This window comes from Diabrotica undecimpunctata, chromosome 4 (genome assembly GCF_040954645.1).
Source record: "Diabrotica undecimpunctata isolate CICGRU chromosome 4, icDiaUnde3, whole genome shotgun sequence".
NCBI classification, from domain to species: domain Eukaryota; kingdom Metazoa; phylum Arthropoda; class Insecta; order Coleoptera; family Chrysomelidae; genus Diabrotica; species Diabrotica undecimpunctata.
Window position 1 is genome coordinate 96,690,970 of NC_092806.1, and position 23,435 is coordinate 96,714,404.

Below are 23,435 nucleotides of genomic sequence, written 5' to 3' on the forward strand. Positions count from 1 at the left end.
CTTAGAAAAATTGATGGTAAGACACTATGAAACAGAGCTAGAACTATAGATAAATTACGTAGACGTCAGGTGGAGAACATTAAGAACTGGGTAAGAAATAGAAGAGTAGAATGGAATGATGATATAAGCCAAATGACAACAAGTAGAGTAGTAAAGACGGCAAGACACGGTTCCCAATAGGAAGACATTGAAAAACAGGTAGAGTAATGTCTGCATAAAGAAGAAGAAGAAGAAGGAAACTATATTGATCACTACTATATCACTATTTATATTTAAATAACATTAGATTAGTGAAATTAAATTTCCTTGTAATTCCAAATAAGCACAATTCCAGTCACTGCGAAGAAGGCGCCGGCACAGCTAAAGGCAATTCACAAGATATTTATCATAAGTGTTAAGAGAGGACGGGAAATACTGCATTTTACTTTAAAACTCGGCTTGGGAAGACAAGAAACACTTTTTTGCATGTAATAACTAGTACAGAAAAGCTCTCAATATAAAAAGAATGTCGTTATTTGCTTTATCGATTACCAATAGGTATTTGCCAATATAAAACAGTAAATATTTGTTACAGACGTTACAAAAGTTTGGTCTAGAGCGATTGGTTTAGAGTTGTGGTAATGCCTTAAATTCTCTAGAAGGTATTCAAACGGAAGACTGGGATAAATTGAGACTAATGGGAGACGCTTAGATTGATAATATGAATAGATAATAGGCTGTAGAAAGACAATGAAATCTATTCTATCTTATTGGGATAATTTACCTATAATCTTGGCCGAAATTATGACATTTTTGCCTTTTAAAATGTCTACAACTTTTTGTTCTTTCTTTAATTTCTCTACAACTTTTTGTTCTTTTTTTAATTTCTCTAACTGCATTTCTATGCCGATGAAATTTTTAGTGCTGTTTTTACTTTTTATTACCACAATTGGTATCCGCTTATAGTTCTTTATACTTGTGTGCTTCAGACTCTTAAATGTACTTTACCTAAACTGTTCTCATTTTATTAATCCCAAAAATAAGTTTTTCAACTAATTGAAATTAATTATACTACAATGCTCGATGCATAAATTTCTTTTCTCATCTATTTAACCAATCACCAGTAAAATTTTTGTAACAAACTGCTAACACGACAAAAATTTAATGTTGCTTTAGGCTTAAGGTTCAATTTAAGTGGGTGCGTCACCATACCTCCACTCGACCTAAAAGGTTTATTGTGGCACATCTCTAGGTTAAATTTGTTCCTTAAGTCCAGCATTTTTAACATTCTATTTTGGCCTTACGTATCACTTATACGAAGTCGTAGGGATCTAGTTGATATTGCTCAAATGTATTATCCTATCCTTATCCTATCCAACCATGGGAAGTTCCGCCATGCACAGAACGTGTTCCGCGGTCTCATCATCAGCTTGACAGAATCTAATTCGTAGTTTCTGTCAGTCCGATTTTGTTTATGTGCCCCTTGAGGCGACAGTGTCCTGTTAGGAGACCTACGATAATACGCAAATCACTCTTTTTCATATATAGTAGATCTTTGTATCTCTTCTTCGAAGATCCATGTATAAAAGCCTTTAAATGTTTGATAAAAATTTGTTCATACAAGTAGTTACGTTTCATCCGTTCCGCCCAGTTCGATATAGTTCTTTTGGCTGTGCGTCTTACTATGCCAACGACAGGTTATGTTACTTTTTGCGATCTGAATCAGATTCTGAACACGGTTCCAAACTAACTTAGAGTTAATCCGATTTGATTCCAGTGCTTTTAATGTCGCCTGGCTATCAGAAATATTTTTTATAGATTTGTTTCTGCAGTTCCTCATGATTAGTTCCAGCAGGCATATCTCTATAGCATAAATTTCCACTTAGAAAATAGAAGAGTGATTACCTAGGTTTTCACTAAGGCTTACCCCTGAGTTCCCTCCGTATACCTCAGCTCCAACTCATTTATCGGTTTTAGAGCCGTCTGTGTACCAGCATTGATATGCGACTATGAGATTCGTTTTAGTCGACTCCCGTTCGTTCCTTTCTGGAAAGTGGACGGTAAACGGCATTTCGAAATTATATTTAGGTTGCATTGCATCTGGTATCATTTACAACTCTGGTTTATTTTTAATTATCTCTATAGATTTGATTCCGATATCCTTTTGTCCTGCTTCCTGGCATCTTATCCGTCTTCTGTATGCTCCTACCTTCTCCGTCCATCTAAATCCATATATGTAATAGAGAGAGGTCAAGCATGACCTCTATGGAGGCAGTTGGGGTAGTCGACATCGCTCCTGTTATGGTTAAGCATGGTTGTCGTTGAAGCTTATTCGGCTTCTCTTTGGTGGTCTTTTTTCGGCATTTAGACTATTACATTAGTGTGACATACGTAATCATAGGTCTGTACAGTCATATATAGCCAATGCAACTGTCTCTTATCCGACGTCTTATTTCATTTTGACGTTGGTGGATAAAACCAATCATATGATGTCAATTATACTATAACGCACTTTGACATTAAGTTTTATAATGTCAAAGTCCGTATTTTTGTAATAATTCTATTTAATTTTGATATTTAATGTATTTTGATGCATTTTTTAAAATTATTCGTTAAAAGGTAAGTTTGTAAAAGATACTTAATATATTATATTTCATTATTATTCTATATTTCAGATTTGCAAGGCACGTGAAACTTTTCCCGAGAAATAATCCTAGCCAGTTGCTTAATAGGAAACATTTAAAGAAATATAAAAAAAATGTTTTTCTCAAATTTCTACCAATTTCTACATCTAACAAAAGATATTATTCCCATAAGTTCGACTATAGCAGGGATTCGAAAAGCATATATAAGGTGATTTTAGGAGCAGCACTTTCTGGTTCCCTATTCGTATATTTACTCAAAAGTAAGTTTTTAAATTAATTATTAACTTTAACTTTATCATTATATGGGCCAATTTTAATACAGTACCCAGAAATAATCCTAAAACCTGTCCTTAAAAATAAAAAACAATGGAACCTTGGAAGAGGCTAAGCAAAGTGGTAAATAACAACTGAGTTCGTAAGTCCACAAACAGTAACGGATAGTACGTAACGCGCGCCGTCAATTCGCAACGACGCGGCAGCACTTCGTAACATCGACGGTTCGTAACTACAACTATTCGTAACGGTATAATTCGTAACGCCAGCATTTATTTTTTTTTAGCAAATTTAGCATGACTGAATGTAGACAAAAATGCATTTTGCATACTTTATAAACTTTCCCAAATTCAAAATAGTGCTACTTTTTTCAAGTCCACTGTTTAAAAACATATTTTTGAATATATTTTTACTATGAAAATTAAGAATATTTTTTTTAGTTTTAAATTATCACTTTAAAGTAGTAAAACTAAGTCTGAATGATAAGGAAATAAATAAAAACCACTACAACAGTACCTAAAGCATTTTTTATAATAAATAATACAATTTAAATTTCTAACATCGATAAAGTATACAATTTTAAAAATAAGTATGCATATTTATTTAATGTAAAAATTAAAACATAATGTGTGCTATGTTTCTTAGAAATGTCAATATTTGTTGATCATCATAATCTTATATTATATTTCAAACGTTGCGCATTCTTTGTCCACTTATACAACACATATTGCAAATGAAGGGTACAGGGGAAAAACAGGATGTCACATTTTATGATTTTAAGATAGAAAAATCAAGAAGTTATTCAAAGTTGGTTCTGACTTAGCCTGTTTTTTCCCTGAATGTGTAACAATTTTGGTTTTTTTAAGTATATTTTTATTGTACAAACAATTTTACATCTACAAAAATAGTTAAACTAAAAAATTAATATATCCATTATTATAAGAAAATAACAAGATTGTTTCGATTATTTTAAAAGGTTTTTTCATCGAACAAAATAAAAAATGTCCCCCATATTCTTAATTAATTATGCACCAGTGAGGTAAAATAATCCTGAGCTTCTTTTCCACAGAACTTTTTCAAACTTTGCAAGAAGAAAAAAAAATAATAGCGAAACTACATAACAGTCTATGAATACAACTTTACCTGAGTAAGACATTTCAGGAAGAAGAAATTGATTGTTACTCTCCAAATTTTTTATAAAGGTAGGTTTTCTATCGATTACAACTGCTGAGTTCCATGCCCCATTATATGTGTCTTTATACTCGATTAACCTAGGATGTTCTTTTGAAACTTTTAATTGTCTTATTGATTGAATTGGAAAGTTAGCTTTTTTCTTGTAAAGTTTATTTACATATTCGGTCCACTTTCGAAAAATATGTTGATTGTCTTCTGAAATATGTTCCACTATAAAGAGTGAAGGTTTGTGCCTGGAATATTGAACGAGATCACATAATTCCTTCACTGTTTCAATTCTGGCTTTCTGATTAATGATTCCCATATTCTTATCATTCTCCATATAAGAATGACCTCTAATAGAAAAAGTTACTCTAATAGAATCAAACCTTTTTTGATGGTGAACAAGATTATGCAAATAGCGGAAAATGGTGTAATTCTTGTTTTGCCCACCGCAGGAGTTACAAAATAATTCCAGTTCTCTTATGTTTGAATCACAATAGTTATATACGAAATGATTCAGTAGAGAAGCAACAGCATTACTACCTTTTTTAGTAATAGTTTCTGGGTATACATAAAAGATACTTCTTGAGTCAGAGAGAACATGTACGTTGAACATATAAATGGACAGCTGCCTCTTGTAGTATACATCATTAGTAGGAATTTAGGGAATTGGAAAATGTTTACCAAAGTCTATACAGATTGACTCTTTTACGTTGGATTTACGACTTAAAAGCTTTGATTGCTTTTTAATTGAATAAAATGATTTTACTTTACGTAAATGAAGATCATGTAATGTGGTCAGTTGTTTAATTTTAGTTGTTATGTCTTTCTTATAGAAGAATATATGATAAATGTGAGTCAAATATTGATAGATCTCAGTTTGGCTTTCGGAAAGCACTTGAAACTAGAGAAGCAATTTTCGCTCTCCAGGTGGTTATACAGCGGTGTAGAGACGATGATAAGGACGTGTATTTGTGCTTTGTAGATTTTAGAAAAGCATTTGACAATGTCAATCATGAACAATTGATAGATATTCTGCGAAAGACAGGTATTGACGACAAGGACATTCGAATTGTGGCAAACCTATACTGGGGTCAAACAGCAAGAGCAAAAATTGGCAACGAACTCACTGAAAGTGTGCAGATCAAAAGAGGTGTCCATCAGGTGTGTATATTATCCCCACTCCTATTCAATATTTATTCCGAAGAAATATTTAACAAATGTATGGAAAATGCAAATGAGGGCATAAAAATAAACGGCGAGTTAACGAACAATATAAGATATGCCGACGACACGGTGATCCTTGCCAGTACCATAGACGAATTACAGCAGGTAATGGAAAGAGTTTATTCAGTTAGTGAGGAATACGGCCTGAGCCTCAACTTCAAGAAGACAAAGTGGATGCTGATAAGCAGGAAGCAACAGCCTGCTCGACAGTTACGGATAAGTAACATACTAATTGACCATGTAGAATCTTATGTGTACCTTGGTACTAACGTAAATGCAAAATGGGAACAGGCCACAGAAATTAAGGCGAGAATAGAACGAGCTAGAGCAGCATTTAGCAATATGAAAAAGCTCCTCATAAGCAGGGATTTGTCTCTTCCCCTAAAACTACGTCTAGTTAAATGCTACATTTTTCCGATCTTACTGTATGGTGTGGAGGCCTGGACGCTGACGGAGACGCTCACGAGAAAACTAGAAGCATTCGAAATGTGGGTGTACTGACGCATTCTTCGTATATCCTGGACCGAACATGTCACCAACATAGAGGTATTCCAAATAATCGGAAAGAAGAAAGAAATCGTGAATACAATTAAACAAAGAAAGCTTGAATATCTAGGCCACATATTGAGACACGATAAGTACCGTCTGCTGCAATTGATTGTCCAGGGAAAAATAGACAGTAAGCGAGGGCCAGGCAGGAGAAGACACTGGCTCCAAAATCTGAGGAAGTGGTTCGGGCTCACATCGGTCGAACTATTCAGAAACGCCGCAAACAAGATCAGAATTGCCATGTTAATAGCCAACGTTCGCAACGGACAGGGCACTTGAAGAAGAAGATGTCTTCCTTACTTTGATCAATTTTTTGGTTTTCAATTAGAAACACGTGTACAGGTTTTTCATTACCTGGTTGTTTTTCTTACTTGAGACATTTCATTTTAGCTAGGTATTTATCACATATGCTGCACGTGTCTGTGCGTGGGTAACCAAAAGCTATGTTAAAATCTGTGGTGAAAATGGTTCTGTAAATTTCGTATGATACTTTGCTGCCGGAATGCATTTTTTAAACATTTTCCACATTTTCTTAACATTGAGTTCTTCGGGTAAATATTTCTTCTGAGAGTCATTGGTAGTGTAATGACTACCTCTGCTTTTAAATGATGATATATGCTCTTTAATTTTATTACGAGTATCATCACACAGTTTTAAGGGTCTATTTAAGTGTTTACCTCTTTTGTCGATTGGAGGCATGCCGGTATTTATTAAAGATGTGAGTAAATACTCAATTCTACGTTTTGTCATGCCGTGTAAAGCTACAAACTCATATCGACAAACTGCTACTTCATTAAGTTTGTTTTCATGTAAATATCTAATCTTATAAAGAGCTACAACATCTCTTAAACGAGCATTTTCTTCGTCCAGCCGAAGACGTCTATTCTTAACTGGAACAATACTAATGAGTCCACATAAATAGGATTTTGTTTATCGGTAGACTCCAAAAGATTGAAACTTCTTATAATGTTTTGCTTACCCTCCGCTGGAATCTTTTTAGAGCACTGTAAACGTTTGCAGTCACATTCCCTGCCAATTTCATGACTTTGTAGCCTAATTTTTTATTCACATCTGTTAATCTTCCATCTTTGGGCCTCTTTTTGTAGAAAACACCATCGGCGTATCCTCGCAATCACCTAAGTCACTTTCCATGCTAGAACAATGTTTCTAACAATGTTTACTAACGAACAACTGTAATAATACTGACAAAACTGAAGAAAACTATCACAACAGCGACACGTGGCACGAACAATGTTTCTAATAATGCTTACTAACGAAAAACATGAATAATACTGACAAAACTACAGAAAACCATCACAATAGCGACACGTGGCACGGTAACAAATAGAAGTGAGAAACACGACTTAGCTCGTTTTTGCCCGGTACCGCATGGACTTATCACGTTATTCTCCTGTACAGGATATTTTTCCTATTACATATTTCCTGACGTATCGTGTTTTTGTCCTCAGCGGTATGTTTACGACAAAATATAACGTGTTTTCTATAGGATAACGTCAATATCTCAAATTCGCCAAAAATTGACTTAGCCCGTTTTTCCCCTGTACCCTTCAAATAATATGTGTTGTAAAGTTACTTCAACAGTCCATAAAAAAATATCCACCTTGTAGGATGGGCTCATTGAAATAAATATTAAGGTGAATTGTGGAAGCCTTCTATGCTGTGGACTAGTTCTGGTTCAACCAGCTGATACATGTTGACGATGATTCCATATGATTGGAGAAAATGTTGGATCTCGCCTACGGCCATTTCTCAATTTAAGACCCCTCATATATGTATTTTTAAAGTATTGCAAAAACTCTTTAGTTTTGTCACCAAATTCAGTAAAACTTCCTGCTACTGTTAAATAGGCGTTAGTTATTTCTACTATTGGTAATAATGATATGGAAGTTAGCATCTGAACGCATACTGCAAAATTTTCTATGTTAGAATTAAATTAACGTTTTAAACCAATTTTCTCTAGCTTTCGGATCACTGATTGATTTAAATAATATTCTTGGAAAAAATATTTTGTTTCAATTTCAGTAAATTCAGCTTGAAAAGCACTGATTGCTGCCTTGCTGCCAAGGAAATTAAATGCCATCAAGTTGAACGTGGATAGTATAAAATTGTAGGAGAAATATTTTAGGTGCAACTTTAAAAGTTCCACGGGCTAAACAATTTTGATGCGTCAGTAACCAGTATAATAACTGTTCATGCCCAAATATTAATATTCGATTAAAATCATGATCCACTGTTGTGTAATAGCAGGTTGCATTTTTTAGCAAGTAAAAAATTCATGCTGTTGGTAGTAGCAGGTACATATAAGAAGTGTTCTTCTTAAAATTTAAGTATTTTTGGCAGTAGTAATTTGCTTCAACAAGTTTTGTACATAGATAATTTTAGATGTTGCTACAGATAAAACACTCTGAAATAAAAAAATTAAACTCCTTTGAGATGTGGTGCTACAGGAGAATCCACATAATAGCGTGGACTGAAAAAGTAACTAATATAGAGGTGTTACAAAGAATGAAGAAAGAATGTGAAGTCATAAAAACTGTTAAAATTAGAAAGATTCAATATCTGGGTCATATAATGAGGGGCGAGAAGTACGTAATACTTAGATTAATTATGCAAGGGAAGATACAAGGGAAGAGAAACCCAGGACGACGCAAAATATCCTGGCTAAGAAATTTGAGAGTGGGGTTTGGTTGCAGCTCATTAGAATTATTCAGAAGCGCGACCAATAAAATTAAAATAGCGATGATGATTTCCAACCTCCGATAGGAGAAGGAACCTGAAGAAGAAGAAAGATGTTTAATTGTTTTTAATTGTGGCTAATTCCCAGTAAAAGTAGTAAACTATATTAAAATGGCACAAGAAAATAGCTTTAGAACAATATTTTTTTTATAGAATAAAAACTTGTTCGGAAAACGTTGTTTTCTGTTTATAAAATATTCTCTTGTGCTTTCATATTTTTTGTTATAGTTCTGAAACACATGTAATTTATTTTCTCGTGATTTACTTTCAGTCTATTTAGTGAACCACATTTTAGTCTTGTTCAAAGTATCCTTTGCAATATCCAGAAGTTTACAGTTATAAGACGGATATTATCTCAATTTTTTATACCAATTATTGCTAGATTATTTATGTAAAAACCAAATAATAAAGGGCTACGATATTGTCCTCCAGGATGCCCATGGTAAGAGAGCATTCCTCAGACTTGACCCTTTAATGGTCTATAACTACTTTTTGGCTAGGTTCTCTTAAGTAAGGTGATCAATGGTGAAATAAAAAACAAGGAAGTTACTTAAGACAATAAAGAAAGATAAAAATAGTTAGACCAGATAATATACTCAGAGAACTGTGGACAGTATTAGGAAATCTATAAACAATTTGGCTAAAGGATTTGTTTAATGGAATTATGGAAGTGAGACAAATGCCAGATGAATGGCGAGGCGGCATCTTGGTATCCGTGTAAAAGTATTTAGTCACATCATGAAAATATGGGAAAGAGTAATTAAGAAATGGATGACAAAAAAAAACAATCAATAACATCCGTTACGAATGTTGGCGACCATCATGGCAATCTTTATCTTATCTGCAGCAGCGCGGAAAAGCTGCACAGATGTTGTATTGAACCAGATTCTGAGGTTCTTTAACCAAGATGTTCTTCTTCTTCCTGGACCTCGTTTTCCAAATATTTTTCCTTGCAGGATGACTTGAAGGAGAGCATATCTGGTTTCATTTCGCATAATATGTCCGAAGAACTGTAACTTTCGAGATTTGATGGTGGTCAGTACCTCTAGGTTCTTACCTCAAGAACTAAGAAGTATATGATAGAGTACATTAAATGATTATGTGGTGGGAATTGGATAAAAAATAAATTAATGATAAATATGTGAAGATAATAAGAGATTAAGTAACAACTAGTTTACTTATGTGTTTTCATTAGTTATGATTCAGATAATAAAGAAATTCCAAAGTAACATTCTTTTATGCTTAATGTATGTTGATGATGTCGTGTTGGTAGAAACTAATAAAAAGAAATTAAAACGATAATTGTAATAATGAAGACAAGCTATTGTAAAAAAGAGTTTAAAGCTTAGTTGGAAAAAGACATAGCATCCAAAATGTTCATTAAAAAATACAACACTACGACAAATAAGATTATCACTTTGAATGGGAAAAGTTTCTGAAAAGTAACAATTTTAAATATCTAAGATCGGTATTACAGAACAATGGAGAAAAATATCGAGATGCAAATAGAAGAGTTAGAGCGGGATGTGTCAAATAAAAGGAGGGGAGAGGTACATTGTGTGACAGAAAGCTTGCAATGAAACTTAAATGCAAATTCTATAAAACTGTCATACGGCAGCTACGATGTACTGAGACACTAAATGTTGGCCACCTAAAAAGAAAAGTAATTTATGTTGCAGAAATAAGAACGCTTAAAATGAACTTTCAATAGGTGGAAGTATCTTTAAACATAAACGGATACATAAGGAAACATGGAAATCACCAGAAGGGAGGTACAAGAATCAAATAGAGCACATAACAATTGAATACAAATGAATTGAATATAAATATAAAAATGAAATTAACCAGAAATAAAAATCAACAAAAGGAACAAATACAACATCGAGGCTCCAAAACAAGAAGAAATATATTCGCAGAAACTGCCAATTAACCGAACTATATCACAATAAACTAGAGAGATAGTCGAGGAAACATGAAAGCATTCTAAAGACGTAATTATTAATACATCGTATGAAACAATCGGATTGAAAAAGAGAGAAAATAAAAAGTGGATAATTAAGGATACTCTATGTGGTGAGCAACTTGAACAGTCTATAGCAAAGCAACTGTCGAATTAAGTAGATAGCTGCTCAAGAGTTTGCTGTGGAACTCTGAGAACCTCATCATCTTGTTTGTATATAAATATAGATAAAAAGGAGATAATACAAAAAAAGTATTTGAAATATATTATGTAAGGTTTTGACACACTGATGATGTTGAAAATAAGCTATATTTAACTTGTATCTTATTGAAATTTTAGTACTTAAAGCATATTATTCAGCTCTTCGTTATTGATATTTTATGGACTTGATGGTCATTAAATTTTTATGTTTGAGGTATTAGTCATGTTGTAACTGGCTGATTGACACCTAGTATATGCCAATAAAAAAAGGATACTCTATAACTGATAGAAAAAAAGAAAAATCAAAGAAGAAATCCTACAAAAAGGAGGATCGGAAGAAGAGAGGAAAAACAAGCCAGAAAAGATAAAAGAAACTATATAAATGAGATATTTAATTTATCAGAGAAAACAGTGCAAGAAAACGACCTATGAACACAATATACAATCATATGAAACCTAACAAAAAAGCACAAAAAAATATAGATAATATAAATAAGTTAAGAATAACCAAGGAAACAGAATAAAAAATAAGAAAGAAATAATATAAAGATGGAAGAAATACTTCGAGGAAATATATGCTAAACATGAAATAACACAAGTTATAGAAGATGAAGAAGAATCACCAGAGCTGAAGAAGTGAATATTGGAGAAATTACAAGGTACGAAATTGGAAATATACTAAAACATTTAAAGAACGAAAAAGCCGCAGCAATCAACAATATACTCATAGACCTAATAAAAGCAGATACTGAGCAATCAATAGAGATGTTACATAAACTTTTGAACAATATATGAACCGACAAAAAGTATCAAAGGAGTGAAAAGAGGGATTGATCATAAAAATAGCCAAAAAAGGTGACCTGAGTAGATGCAATAATTGACGTGCAATAATTCTATTAAGCGCCGCATCTAAAGAGTTAACCAAAACCACATTGGAAACATTAAAGCCAGAACTAGATAAAGAACTGAGAAATAGCCAAGCAGGCTTATGTGCCCCTTAGAATTATTGTGGAACAAACAAAAGAATGAAATAAAGATATTGATGTGAGTTTTATCGACTTTGAAAAGGCCTTCGACCGTGTAAATAGGGTAGGTAAGATGTGGAAAATCCACGATGATGTGGAAAAGATTATATGGAATACCACTGAAAATCATAAACTTTATTAAGCTCTCTTTGGATATTTCTCCTTCGTATCCAAACTCGAACACTCAGGTAAAGCAGCAGAAGAAATAGCCATAGAAAGTGGAGTCAAACAGAGTTGTGTACTATTCCCTACTCTATTCCTTATTATGATAGATTTGGTAATAAGAAAAGTAACTGATGATCGAACATGCATCAGATGGAACCTATTCAAACAGCTAGAAGATCTTCAATTTGCGGATCACATCTGTCTACTAACTGAACACCGTAGTCATATGACAACAAAAATTGACAAGTTGACACAGTACTCGGACACTATTTGACTCCAAATAAACACAGATAAAACTAAACTCTTAAAAAATAATATCTACCCAAATAATAAAATGATAAACGGTAAGGAAGTAAAAGAGGTAAACAAGTTCACATATTTAGGATCAGTCATGGAAAGAACGGGACGTGTAAAAACAATATACAGACGAGAATAATAAAGGCTCAACATGCATTCAACGCTTTAAATAAAATGTGGCAAACAAACGAAATATCAGAAACAACAAAAATTAAAATATTTAATAGTTTAAATCAAAAATATACTACTTCACAGAGCAGAGACATGGAACCAGGACGAAATAACAACTAAAAAACTGCAAACGTTTGTAAATAAATCTTTAAGAGAAGTCCTGAAAATCTACTGGCTTAACAGAATAACTAATACAAAACTATGGAAAAGAACAAAGCAAACTAACATATCTAATACAGTCAAGAAAGAAAAATGGAAATGGATTGGCCATACTTTAAGGAAAAATAAAAGCAACATAACCAAATAAGCACTTGAATATCAACCGTAGAGAAAAAAAAAGAGAGGAAGATCAGACAACAGCTGGAAAAGAACTACAACAAGAGAATACGAAAAATTAAAAACAGAGAAAGAAATAGAAGAGAATGAAAGAACTAGTACACAATTTATCTAGGGAATAAACAAGAAATGCGCTGATCCGGCCAGCCAGCAATCTTACACTCTTAGCCAAGAAACGCGTAGGCGCCCAATACTCCACAAGGAGGGATATAAGAAGAGAGAGAGAGAGAGAGAGAGAGAAAGAGAGAAAGAGAGAGAGAAAGATCGTTTTCTTGTTTAAATTAAATATTTTATATGGGATAAAGCCACAATTGACTTGAGGTTCTGAAACTGTTTTCTGGTGAAATGTCGTTAATTATTAAGTTTATATGGGATTAAGCCTCAATTGACTTTAATGAAAATTACATTTTATAATTGTTTAACTTTTTAACTTTTACTCTGGAAATCGTTTAAAAAAAATTGCAATTAAATTTAATGAGAATTACATTTAAGTCCAAATTTTAAGTGTAAATTAAGACTGTGTAACTGTCCATTACTCATTGAAGATGATTAATTTTACTACTCGTTGGGATCTTTTGTTGCAAAATCTACAGTTCAAAATTTAAATTTAAAAATATTTCACAATAAAAAATATGTCAAGGAAACTGCTCTTTTGTTCCATTTTTTTGTATATTAAAGAAAAAATAACAAATTATTAGCAGAAGCAAATTTTAAATTATTTTGCATAACGTGCTTAAAACTTTATTTGGTTAAACAATTTTATTTTATTGAAAGCTAATTTTTTCAAAGTAAATTGGGGTTTTTTTAAATCGATGTTGATCGTCGACAGCGATTTATCGATGAAGTTGACTTTATTTACCTTTTGTATTAACATTCTATTCCAGAACTTCTTTGTCATAATACAAATTTATATTATAAAAATTTAACATATTTTAAAATAGTCTCGAAAATACACTAAACCCTAAATCAATTTGGTAAATACCCGCTAATGACAATAATCAGTGTGTTGTTCTTTTTTCTGTAGTTGAAATATTTCTAGTTTAAATATAATTCAATGTAAATGGGTTTGCAATCAACATGCCCGGTTTGTTATTACTTTTAGGTGACGGTTGGTCTTTGCTTTTTGTCATTATAATAACTAACTTCTAATTTCGCTATAACAATAACTTTCTTTTACTGAAATACATATTTCTTTACACGTTTATTACCAGTTAATATGTTTGTACGTGATATTATCTTGTAGGTGTCAAAGTTGCTCCAGGGGAATATAAAAAGGGATTGCCGGATTATACAATAGAAGAGGTCGCTAAACATAAAACAAGGTACGCAAATTTATTTATTTATTGAATATTAACAAGATTCAAACACGATTATGATTTGAACGTTTAAATTTTTTAAACGATATGTTTCGTAAATATTAGGTAGGTACATTTTAATTTTTAAATAAAGAAAATTGCGTTACCGTTAAATGTTTGTTACTTCTTCTTAACAAGTTTTAACTAAGTATTTTTCAGACAGATGGGAAAGAATTGTGTATTTTGAAAGCATTACTGAATTTGTTGTATGTCAAATATCTAATACCAACTCAAATATTTCGCCAAACTAAATAAAAGTAACAAAATTGCTTGATACTTGTAACCTTAGACAAAGGACCCTTAGGCTAGCGGGGAGAAATGAGCGGAATCCAATTTAACCTACGTAATATTTTTTTACCCATTTTTCACTAATTTATTACCACCCTAATAATTTTTCACCACCAAACCAACCTTAAGGGGAGCGATTCTGCTGGCTTAAGGTTTAAGCTAGCAGAATTCGGAAAAAAGACTTTTTGTCTATCGCATGTTTTTTCACCAATTTTTCACTAATTTATTACCACCCTAATAATTTTTTACCACCAAACTAACCTTAAGGGGAGCGATTCTGCTGGCTAAGGTTCAAGCTAGCAGAATTCGGAAAAAAAGATTTTTACGTATGGCATTTTTTTTCACCCATTTTTCATTAATTCATTACCACGCTAATAATTTTTCACCACCAAACCAACCTTAAGGGGAGTGATTCTGTTGGCTTAAGGTTCAAGCTAGCAGAATTCAGAAAAAAAACTTTTTGCCGAAGGCATGTATTTTTACCCATTTTTTACTAATTTATTACCACTCTAATAATTTTTCACTACCAAACCACCCTTAAGGGGAGCGATTTTGCTGACTTACGGTTAAAACTAGAAGAATTCCAAAAAAAATATTTATGATATACCACAGTGCTCTGCTAGGTTTTTATGAATTTATTACCACCTTAGTAATTTCTCACCCGTTAACTACCCCTTATGGAAAGTCAATAATTCTAGATTAAAATTTAAGGGAAATTTTTTTTTTCAAATTCACTCTCCTTTACTTATAACTGAAATAAAAAACTGTTTTTTAAATGTTTACTAAACTTTAACCACCCTGATAATCTTGCACCCCTAAACCAATCTTATTTGGAAACGTTCCTGCGAGCTTAATATTTGAGCCAGCGAAATTAGACAAAAATATATTTTTGAAATACCACAGTGTTCTGCTAGGTTTTAACGAATTTATTACCACTCTAGTAATTATTCACCCCTCAAGTGCCTTTTATGGAAAGCCAATAATTCTGTTTGTTGAAAATTTAAGGTGAGAAAATATTATTTTACAGTTTCACTGTCCTTTACTTATAACTGAAATAAAAATTGTGTTAAGTTTAGACTAAACTTTGATACACCATGATAATTTTTCACCAATAAACCAATCTTATTTGGAAACGTTACCACATACCACAATACCACAGTGTTCTGCTAGGTTTTTTCGAGTTCGAAGGTGATGAAAAATCTGTTTTTACAATTTTACTGTACTCTATCAATCAATATTTGTTAGTTTAAAATTTATGGCGATTTTTTTTATTCCACTTTACTCTACTCATGATTGAAATAAAAAAATCGGATTAAGACTGCAGCCCTCACTCCTTGATTGCCGGTACACTTCACTCAGGTCTATGGATGTACCCAATAAATACAAATCTTTTAATCTTTTAACAATAGGTGCGTAAGGTGTACTGACCCTCCTTTACAATTAGGTAATTAATGTAATAGACAATAAAATTATTTCAAATTGAATATTTCTTACCTGGTAATTATTCTGTGAAATATAGCAATTCCATTGTATTTATTAAAACTCAACTTGATTTCATTTATTTTATATTCATAAAAGGGGCTCACGATTCGATTTCTCTTAGCCATGTACTCACAACTATAATCAGAATCAATTTTTTAAAACAGTTCAAATTTATAATTTTTGTAATAAAGTATTTTCATATTTTCAATATTTAAACATTTAAAAAATAAATATTAATTAGCACAGAGTAACATTTCAGAATGTTTTTAATTAGGGTAGTTACGAAAACAATGACTAGGCTGGTAAAAATATAGTAAAAATCTAGCAGAGCAGTTTTGTATTTTCAAAAATATTTTGCATTTTGCTAGCGTGAATGCGTAGCTTGTTGAATGTTTCCCATTAACTATGGCTTAAGGGTCAAAAATTATGAGGGTCGATAAAATTCAGTAAAAACCTGGCAAGCAATTTATACTTTCAGTTACAAGAGGAGTACAGAAAAATTGTAAAAATAGATTTTTTTATCACCTTAAATATTAACCCAACAGAATTATTGACTTCTCATAAAGAGTAGTTGAGGACTGAATAATCACTAGTGTGGTAATCAATTCATAAAAAGCTAGCAGAGCACTGTGGTATATCATAAATATTATTTTTGGAATTGTACTAGTTTTAACCGTAAGCCAGCAAAATCGCTTCCCTTAAGGGTGGTTTAGAGGTGAAAAATTATTAGGGTGGTAATAAATTAGTGAAAAATGGGTACAAAAATATGCCATCGGCAAAAAGTTTTTTTTCTGAATTCTGCTAGCTTGAAACTTAAGCCAGCAGAATCGCTCCCATTAAGGGTGGTTTGGTGATGAAAAATTATTAGGGTGGTAATAAATGAGTGAAAATGGGTAAAAAAATATGCCATAAACAATTTTGTTTTTGTTTTGAATTCTGCTAGCTTGAATCTTAAGCCAGCAGAATAGCTCCAATTAAGGGTGGTGAAAAATTATTAGGGTGGTAATAAATTAGTGAAAAATGGGTGAAAAAATATGCCATCAACAAAAAGTTTTTTTTTGAATTCTGCTAGCTTGAACCTTAAGCTAGCAGAATCGCTCCCCTTAAGGTTGGTTTGGTGGTGAAAAATTATTAGGGTGGTAATAAATTAGTGAAAAATGGGTGAAAAAATATTACATAGGTTAAATTCTATTCCGCTCATGTGTTGCTATATCATATTGCTAGCTTAAGGGTCCTCTTAGACAAGGAAAGAGAGGGGACGCGTAATCGTATGGAATTGACTGAAATCTAAATTGGCACCAACTGACACCAGAAAAGTTGCCAGGCTATATTTTATTGCTTCAGTAGATTGAGAATAATATCAATAATAAATAGATTTTTTTTTAATTTATAATTGGACACTGGCATAATAATCACTTTTGGAACATGATTTTATCATTACATATTTTTTAGCAGATCGATATACAAGTGTTTTTAGTGTTACAGTAAATTAGTAAATTTAACTTGAAATCAGTAGATCTACTAAAAAATCAATAGACCAGGTAACACTGCGGGAGGTAGTAATGGGCAACGTACAGTCACAAAACATGACGGTCACATCCATGATACTATAACTAACAAGGTATGCTCACTTGCCGTTTTTAATCGACTTTGCGCATGACGTCATAGCGAGACAAAGCCAGGGGACTTGTATGGATCTTATTTTAACGATGCATTATATGGCAACGTTGTTCCATTACTATAATGAATAACTTCGAAACTTAAACAATTAACGGTAAGTATACCTCGATGCCATATCTTGCACTAAGAAGTCATAACAAGTTACTTTCTGTGAAAACGTGGTTTGAAAATTAATTAGTAATTTGTAAAATTAATTAAAGAAATATATGAATCTTCGATTTGATTGTGTGTGTTACAAACAAAATAGATATTGCTACAAAACATAAATTAAATATAAAAGACCGGTAAAATGTAATTAATTTGAAATATAAGGAAAAGCAGCTCATACTTCAGACTTTATGAATATCATTTAGACATTTATTTTACAATCTTCGTGATTTTTCTCTTGCGGATATTATAATTATCTTTAAAATTTTTATTTAGAATTAGTATTTTAAAATACATTTTACATATAAAAAAGTAATTTTACATCTTCGCAACATTTACATATTTTACAGCTTCTATTAGGTTTTTTAAATAATTTTTAGTTATTTTTAATTTGTTGCCATTATAACTACTAAAAATATGTTCCAGTTCACTACATTTAGTTACAAATTCCAGTGTTGGTTTGAGTAAACCACCCTCAGAAACGGGCTTTTATATTCGAATTAATAAAATCTTGATGACTGTCAATTAAATCTTCAGGGTTAATTTCTGTATCACCACTAGGAATTTTTAGCAAGGAAAAGATCTCTTCAGTGACAATTTCATAATTAATTATACTATAAAATGTTTTGATCATATTCTCGCGGTTTCTACATTAAATTTGTCTCGCTGTAAACACTTGAAGACCCATACTTTACGCATTTGTTTGTCTCTAGGAAACACAAAAAAAACGACACTTCGAAAAAGATTTACTTTTTTTATTATAATTGTTTAAACAACCCACCACTGCGCAATACATTATGGCAACCAAATAATTAGTCTTCTTTATAAAGTAGCTACAGGTAGTCGAGAGGAAGTTGCGTAAGATATATAAATTAGGTGATATTAACACAGTAAACTGAATGTTTCCACCACAAAATTTATATACCAATATAATATACAAAGTCTTTACTACATCAATAAATAAATAAAAATCTTATTCTACATTTTGAAGCACACCGGATAGCAACAGATAGAGCATTTAATTTGGCATCATTAAAGTTGTCTCGGGTTTACGTCACAGGTGTGCGAGAGAGATGCAAGAACATGCCCGTTGACTTATCTTGTTAGTTATAGTATCATGGGTCACATCAAAACTGGCTTCACTTTTCGAAGGTTTATTAAATGAACGTTATCTGTCCTCTCTCTTTCCGTGTCTAAGCTTGTAACTCATACTGGACCAGAGAACTAAGGATTTTCCTGTGACATTAGTTAATACAAGTATCTAACAACTGCTTTTGATAAATTTGTTAATAACACTATGTAATAAACAAAATATGCAAAACACTAAACTTACTTTTTACATATAAACAATATATAAACAACGTAAGATCGCTATTTCAATAAATATTAAAAGTGAAGACCACTAAATTATATGTAAAAGTGATACCTACAATTTTTCTGAAAAAACGTAGAAAATTATTTAAAATGAGGGTTTGTAAAGTTACTTTTGTTAATTTGTTACGTAATTATTCCAAAAATAGCTTCAAAAGTTGATTTCTTGAAAATTATTAATAACTTTTCTAAAAATTCACAAAAAACTTTGATTTTGCTTGAGAGTAAGGACAATATCACAAATATTCAGCTTAAAAAATTTCAAGAAATTTCCTTTAACAAGTATTGCAAAATTTAATATTATTTATCCAAGTAATCTGTTCTTTAGAACGTTATGCATAAACTATTAGGCCTATATAAATTATGAATGCACCTAATTGAAGAGAAATCCTTATTTTATCAAATTAAATCACTTAGTAAATTAAAAATTTATGTAAAATATTTTAAAACAGGTTTTTAAAATTACTGTGATTTTAAGCTTATAAACAATTAAAATAACCCAGACACAATAACATACAGGAAGTTAATTTTTTTTTGTATTCGTTATTTTATCATTTTTACACGAATTCTAAAAAAACATAATATCCTACGACCCTTAAAACCCAAGCTAACATCAGTGAGTTTTTTTTCAAAAACTCACTTGGGCTTTGTTTATAAACAATAAGCAATTGATTAAAAGTTCAAGTTTATACATACAAAAATTTAAAAACGATTCCTTTAAAAATGAGCCGTCCATGATGCGCCAAAGATAAAGGGTTTAAAGCGAACCGATTTTACAATTTCAAAAACTATATTTATAAATTCAAATTTATAATAGTTGCCACATAATTAGATCATAAAACTGCATTTGGTTAATTTGTGAATTGTTTATTTTACCGAGTAAATTGTTTAAACAATTAAAAAATATATTTATTTTTGCAAAATTTTACTTTTATTTTATTGTAAGCAGAAAGGGTTATAAAATAATAAGCAATTTAAATATTTATGTATTATAGTTATACACAATGGATTTTACAAAAATTAAATATGTTACTCAAATTATTTGTTAAAAACTTTGTATGATTATAAATCAAAATTATGGAATTTATCCGTATATATAATTAACATATTAATTTACATACTTAATTTTACTATTTTTATTTATAATTATACAAAGTTTAAAACAATTAATTTTTTTAAAATATATTTGTAATGTTCAGTCAAAAAAGTAATTGTAAAAATAATAAGCATAATTCAAAGAAACACTAACACGTATAGATTTGATTTTCAAATAAAAACTTTATTTTTTTTTTAATTTATTTTTGAGGAAATTATTTATAACTATTGTTACGAACATGCTTTCGGCATGGCCCATGTAACGGTTGCATCTCGAAAACGCTTCGAGAACCTTCGCGATGTATAGAGTGCGAGAGAGAAGAACCGATCACGTAGGCGAATTAGAGGTGGGACTACTTTGGATTATTCTAGAATAATACTTTTGGTATATATATGTAACGATGTTATGAGTTAGTTTAGTTGATAAGAGAGTACAAAACTGTAAACTTATAAATAAATATATTTATATAAATTAGAACTGCTCGTTTTATTTAAAAGCGCTACAGTTGGTGTCCGGTGTGAGATTTGAAAATAATTTCAGCAGTGACTTTTGAAAAAGACTTTTGAACTTTTGAAAAGTATTGTTCATCAGGAATATCCGCGTAGTTCGGTAGTGATCTATGTACGAAAGAATATTAAAAAAAAAGTACGTGTGTGCCTGACTAAAGATGCTGCTAGTAGAACTTTCAGTAAAACAGTTGCATGGGTAGCTAGAAGAACTCGATGAAGACTGCAGCGGGTCCAAGAAGATACTCCAAGAATGACTGAAGACTGTCCTCAACAAGAATAGAGAAGACCCAGAGACATTCCAGTTCCAGTCAGCGGAAGAAGCAGTTTTAACGAAAATAAAAAATGTGTCGCAAATGATTGAAGAAACTTCTACAAAAAATGATAGTAAACTTGTAAACGTCTCACAAATGTTTGAAGAAACTTCTAAAAAAATTGAAGAATCTTCTAAAAGAAATGATGATAAATTCGAGAACGTTTCCAAAAGATTCGATGAAACGTGTCAAATTAAGACAGAAACAGCTAGACAAAACGACGAGAAATTCGAAAATTTGTCTAGAAGATTCGACGAAGTATGTATTCAGAATAGTGAGAAGTTTGAAAAAGTCTCTAAAACATTCGATAAGATACAGGAAAATGTAAACGACAAGATAGAAGACGTAGAAGAGAAAATCAAACAATTAGAGACCATGATAACTAACACGAAAGTGCTACCACCAGTTAATACAGTAGCCTTAGATCCGGTAGTAAAAGAAGAATCACCGAGAGACGAAACGACACATCATATGAGATTCAAATTGCCACCATTTGATGGAAAGTCCTCTTGGTCCATATACCTTAGACAATTTGAAGCTATTGCGACAGCCAATCATTGGACAGAACAAGAAAAGGCTGTTTCCTTGACTGCTGCTTTACGAGGTGATGCTGCAGATATTCTAAGATCAATTCCTAAGGGTCAAGAAAAATGTTACCAGACCTTGTTCACTCGACTAGACAAACGTTACGGAGATGCCCATCTACAAAAAGTAAGTCTACAAAGTACAAATAAGAAGTTGAATCCAACGAGCAAGTGAGAGTTTGCAAGAATTTGAAGCAGATGTTGCTCATCCAGAGGCACCAGACAACATATTGGAAAAAATTGCTGTAGATACTTTCACCAATGGGTTGAGAGACAGTGAACTACAGAAAGCTTTACAACTAGCAAGACCGAAAGTTTTAGATGAAGCGCTCGCCATTGCCTTGGAACACGAGCCAGCTAGTCGAGCTTCACGGAGCTATCGAGTACGAACCTCTGAAGAGAGCGACGTACAAAACGATAAACGTCTGGAGGAAATCGTACGGAAAGTAGTTCGTAACATGATGCCGAAGAGACGTGAACCCAGATGTTGGAATGGTAACGGCGTAGGTCACATTCGTCGTAAATTGCATGAAAATAATACAACAGTCAGAAAGCTAGAACAGATCGAACACTGGGCTGGAAAAAGTCATTCAAATGCTGAGACTCAGTCAAGACGGCCATACAGTGTAAATCGTAATCATTGTCTTGAATTAGAAGCACGACTTTGCCCCGTGAGACGAACCACCGTCATTAATGATCAATGACAGCCTCAACAGCTACAAGGCGCTCAAGCAGAAGATCGATTTATAAAAAGAGTATTGGATTGGATGCGTCGAAGTGAAAGATCTTCTTGGCAAGACATTAGTGCATGTAGTACCGAAGTCAAGTGTTATTGGAGTCAATGGAATTGCCTAGTGCTAAAAGATGATCTTCTGTATAGAACCTTTTGAGAACGATGATGGTATAGAATATAAGCTTAAGTTGATTGTACCTAAAAGTAAAGTGTCAGAAGTATTGCGTCAGTTACATGACGGTGCATCAGGTGGACACTTTGGTATTACGAAGAATCTGCAAAAGGTTCGAGAACGGTTCTATTGGGTGAACTGTAAAGATGGTGTAAGAAGATGGTGCCGGAAATGTGAACTGTGTGCAACCAGTAATGGTCAGTTGGTAAAAAGAGGGCACCCATGAAACAGTACAATGTTGGTAGTCCTATGGAAAGAGTAGCAATCGACATTGCAGGTCCACTTCCAGAGACAAATGATGGAAATAAATATATCCTGGTAGCCATGGATTATTTTACGAAATGGACTGTGGCCTATGCGATACCAAATCAAGAAGCTGCTACCATTGCAGAGGTACTTGTTAAAGAATTCTTTAGTCGATTTGGTGTTCCCTTGGAGATCCACTCCGACCAAGGGCGAAACTTCGAGTCAACCCTTTTCCAAAACGTTTGTAAATTGATTGGTGTCAATAAGACCAGAACGACACCCCTGCATCCTCAATCAGATAAAATGGTCGAGAGAATGTACCGAAAAATGGGTAAACACCTGTCCAAAGTTGTATCAGAACATCAAAGAGATTGGGATCAGCACATTCATTTATTTCTGATGGCCTACCGCTCGGCCGTGAATGAAACTACAGGCCAGGCTCCAACCTGCCTGATGTTAGGTCGTGAAGTTCGTTTGCCCTGCGACCTAGAGTTTGACTGCAGACCTTCCGAAGAACATGTTGCAAGCGAAGATTATGTCGACCGCCTGATGTTAAGAATGAATAACATTTATGAACTTGCCCAACAACACATCCAGTTAGCTAGTGACAGAATGAAAGATCAATATGATTCTCGATGCAAGAATGAAAGCTATGAAGTAGGTGATCTTCTTTGGCTTTATAATCCACAACGTCGTCGAG

At 32.6% G+C, this 23,435-nt stretch overlaps 1 protein-coding gene across 5 annotated transcripts in view; it reads left to right on the forward strand.

Annotated features, from left to right (window-relative positions):
- The window catches only part of LOC140439806 (sulfite oxidase, mitochondrial-like), a 107,869-nt gene that overhangs the window by 29,590 nt on the left and 54,844 nt on the right, over positions 1-23,435 (forward strand). Inside the window, exons 1-3 of one of the 5 annotated variants that reach the window (XM_072529951.1) lie at positions 2,473-2,598; positions 2,655-2,884; positions 14,005-14,083. The exons of 1 other annotated variant lie outside the window; for it this stretch is intronic. In XM_072529951.1, the coding sequence (XP_072386052.1) occupies positions 2,570-2,598; positions 2,655-2,884; positions 14,005-14,083 (338 nt within the window). In that variant the 5' untranslated portion in view covers positions 2,473-2,569. Of the gene's footprint in view, positions 1-2,472; positions 2,599-2,654; positions 2,885-13,816; positions 13,870-14,004; positions 14,084-23,435 lie in introns of those variants that run through there. 3 more of the 5 variants (XM_072529952.1, XM_072529954.1, XM_072529953.1) reach the window with 3 other exon arrangements.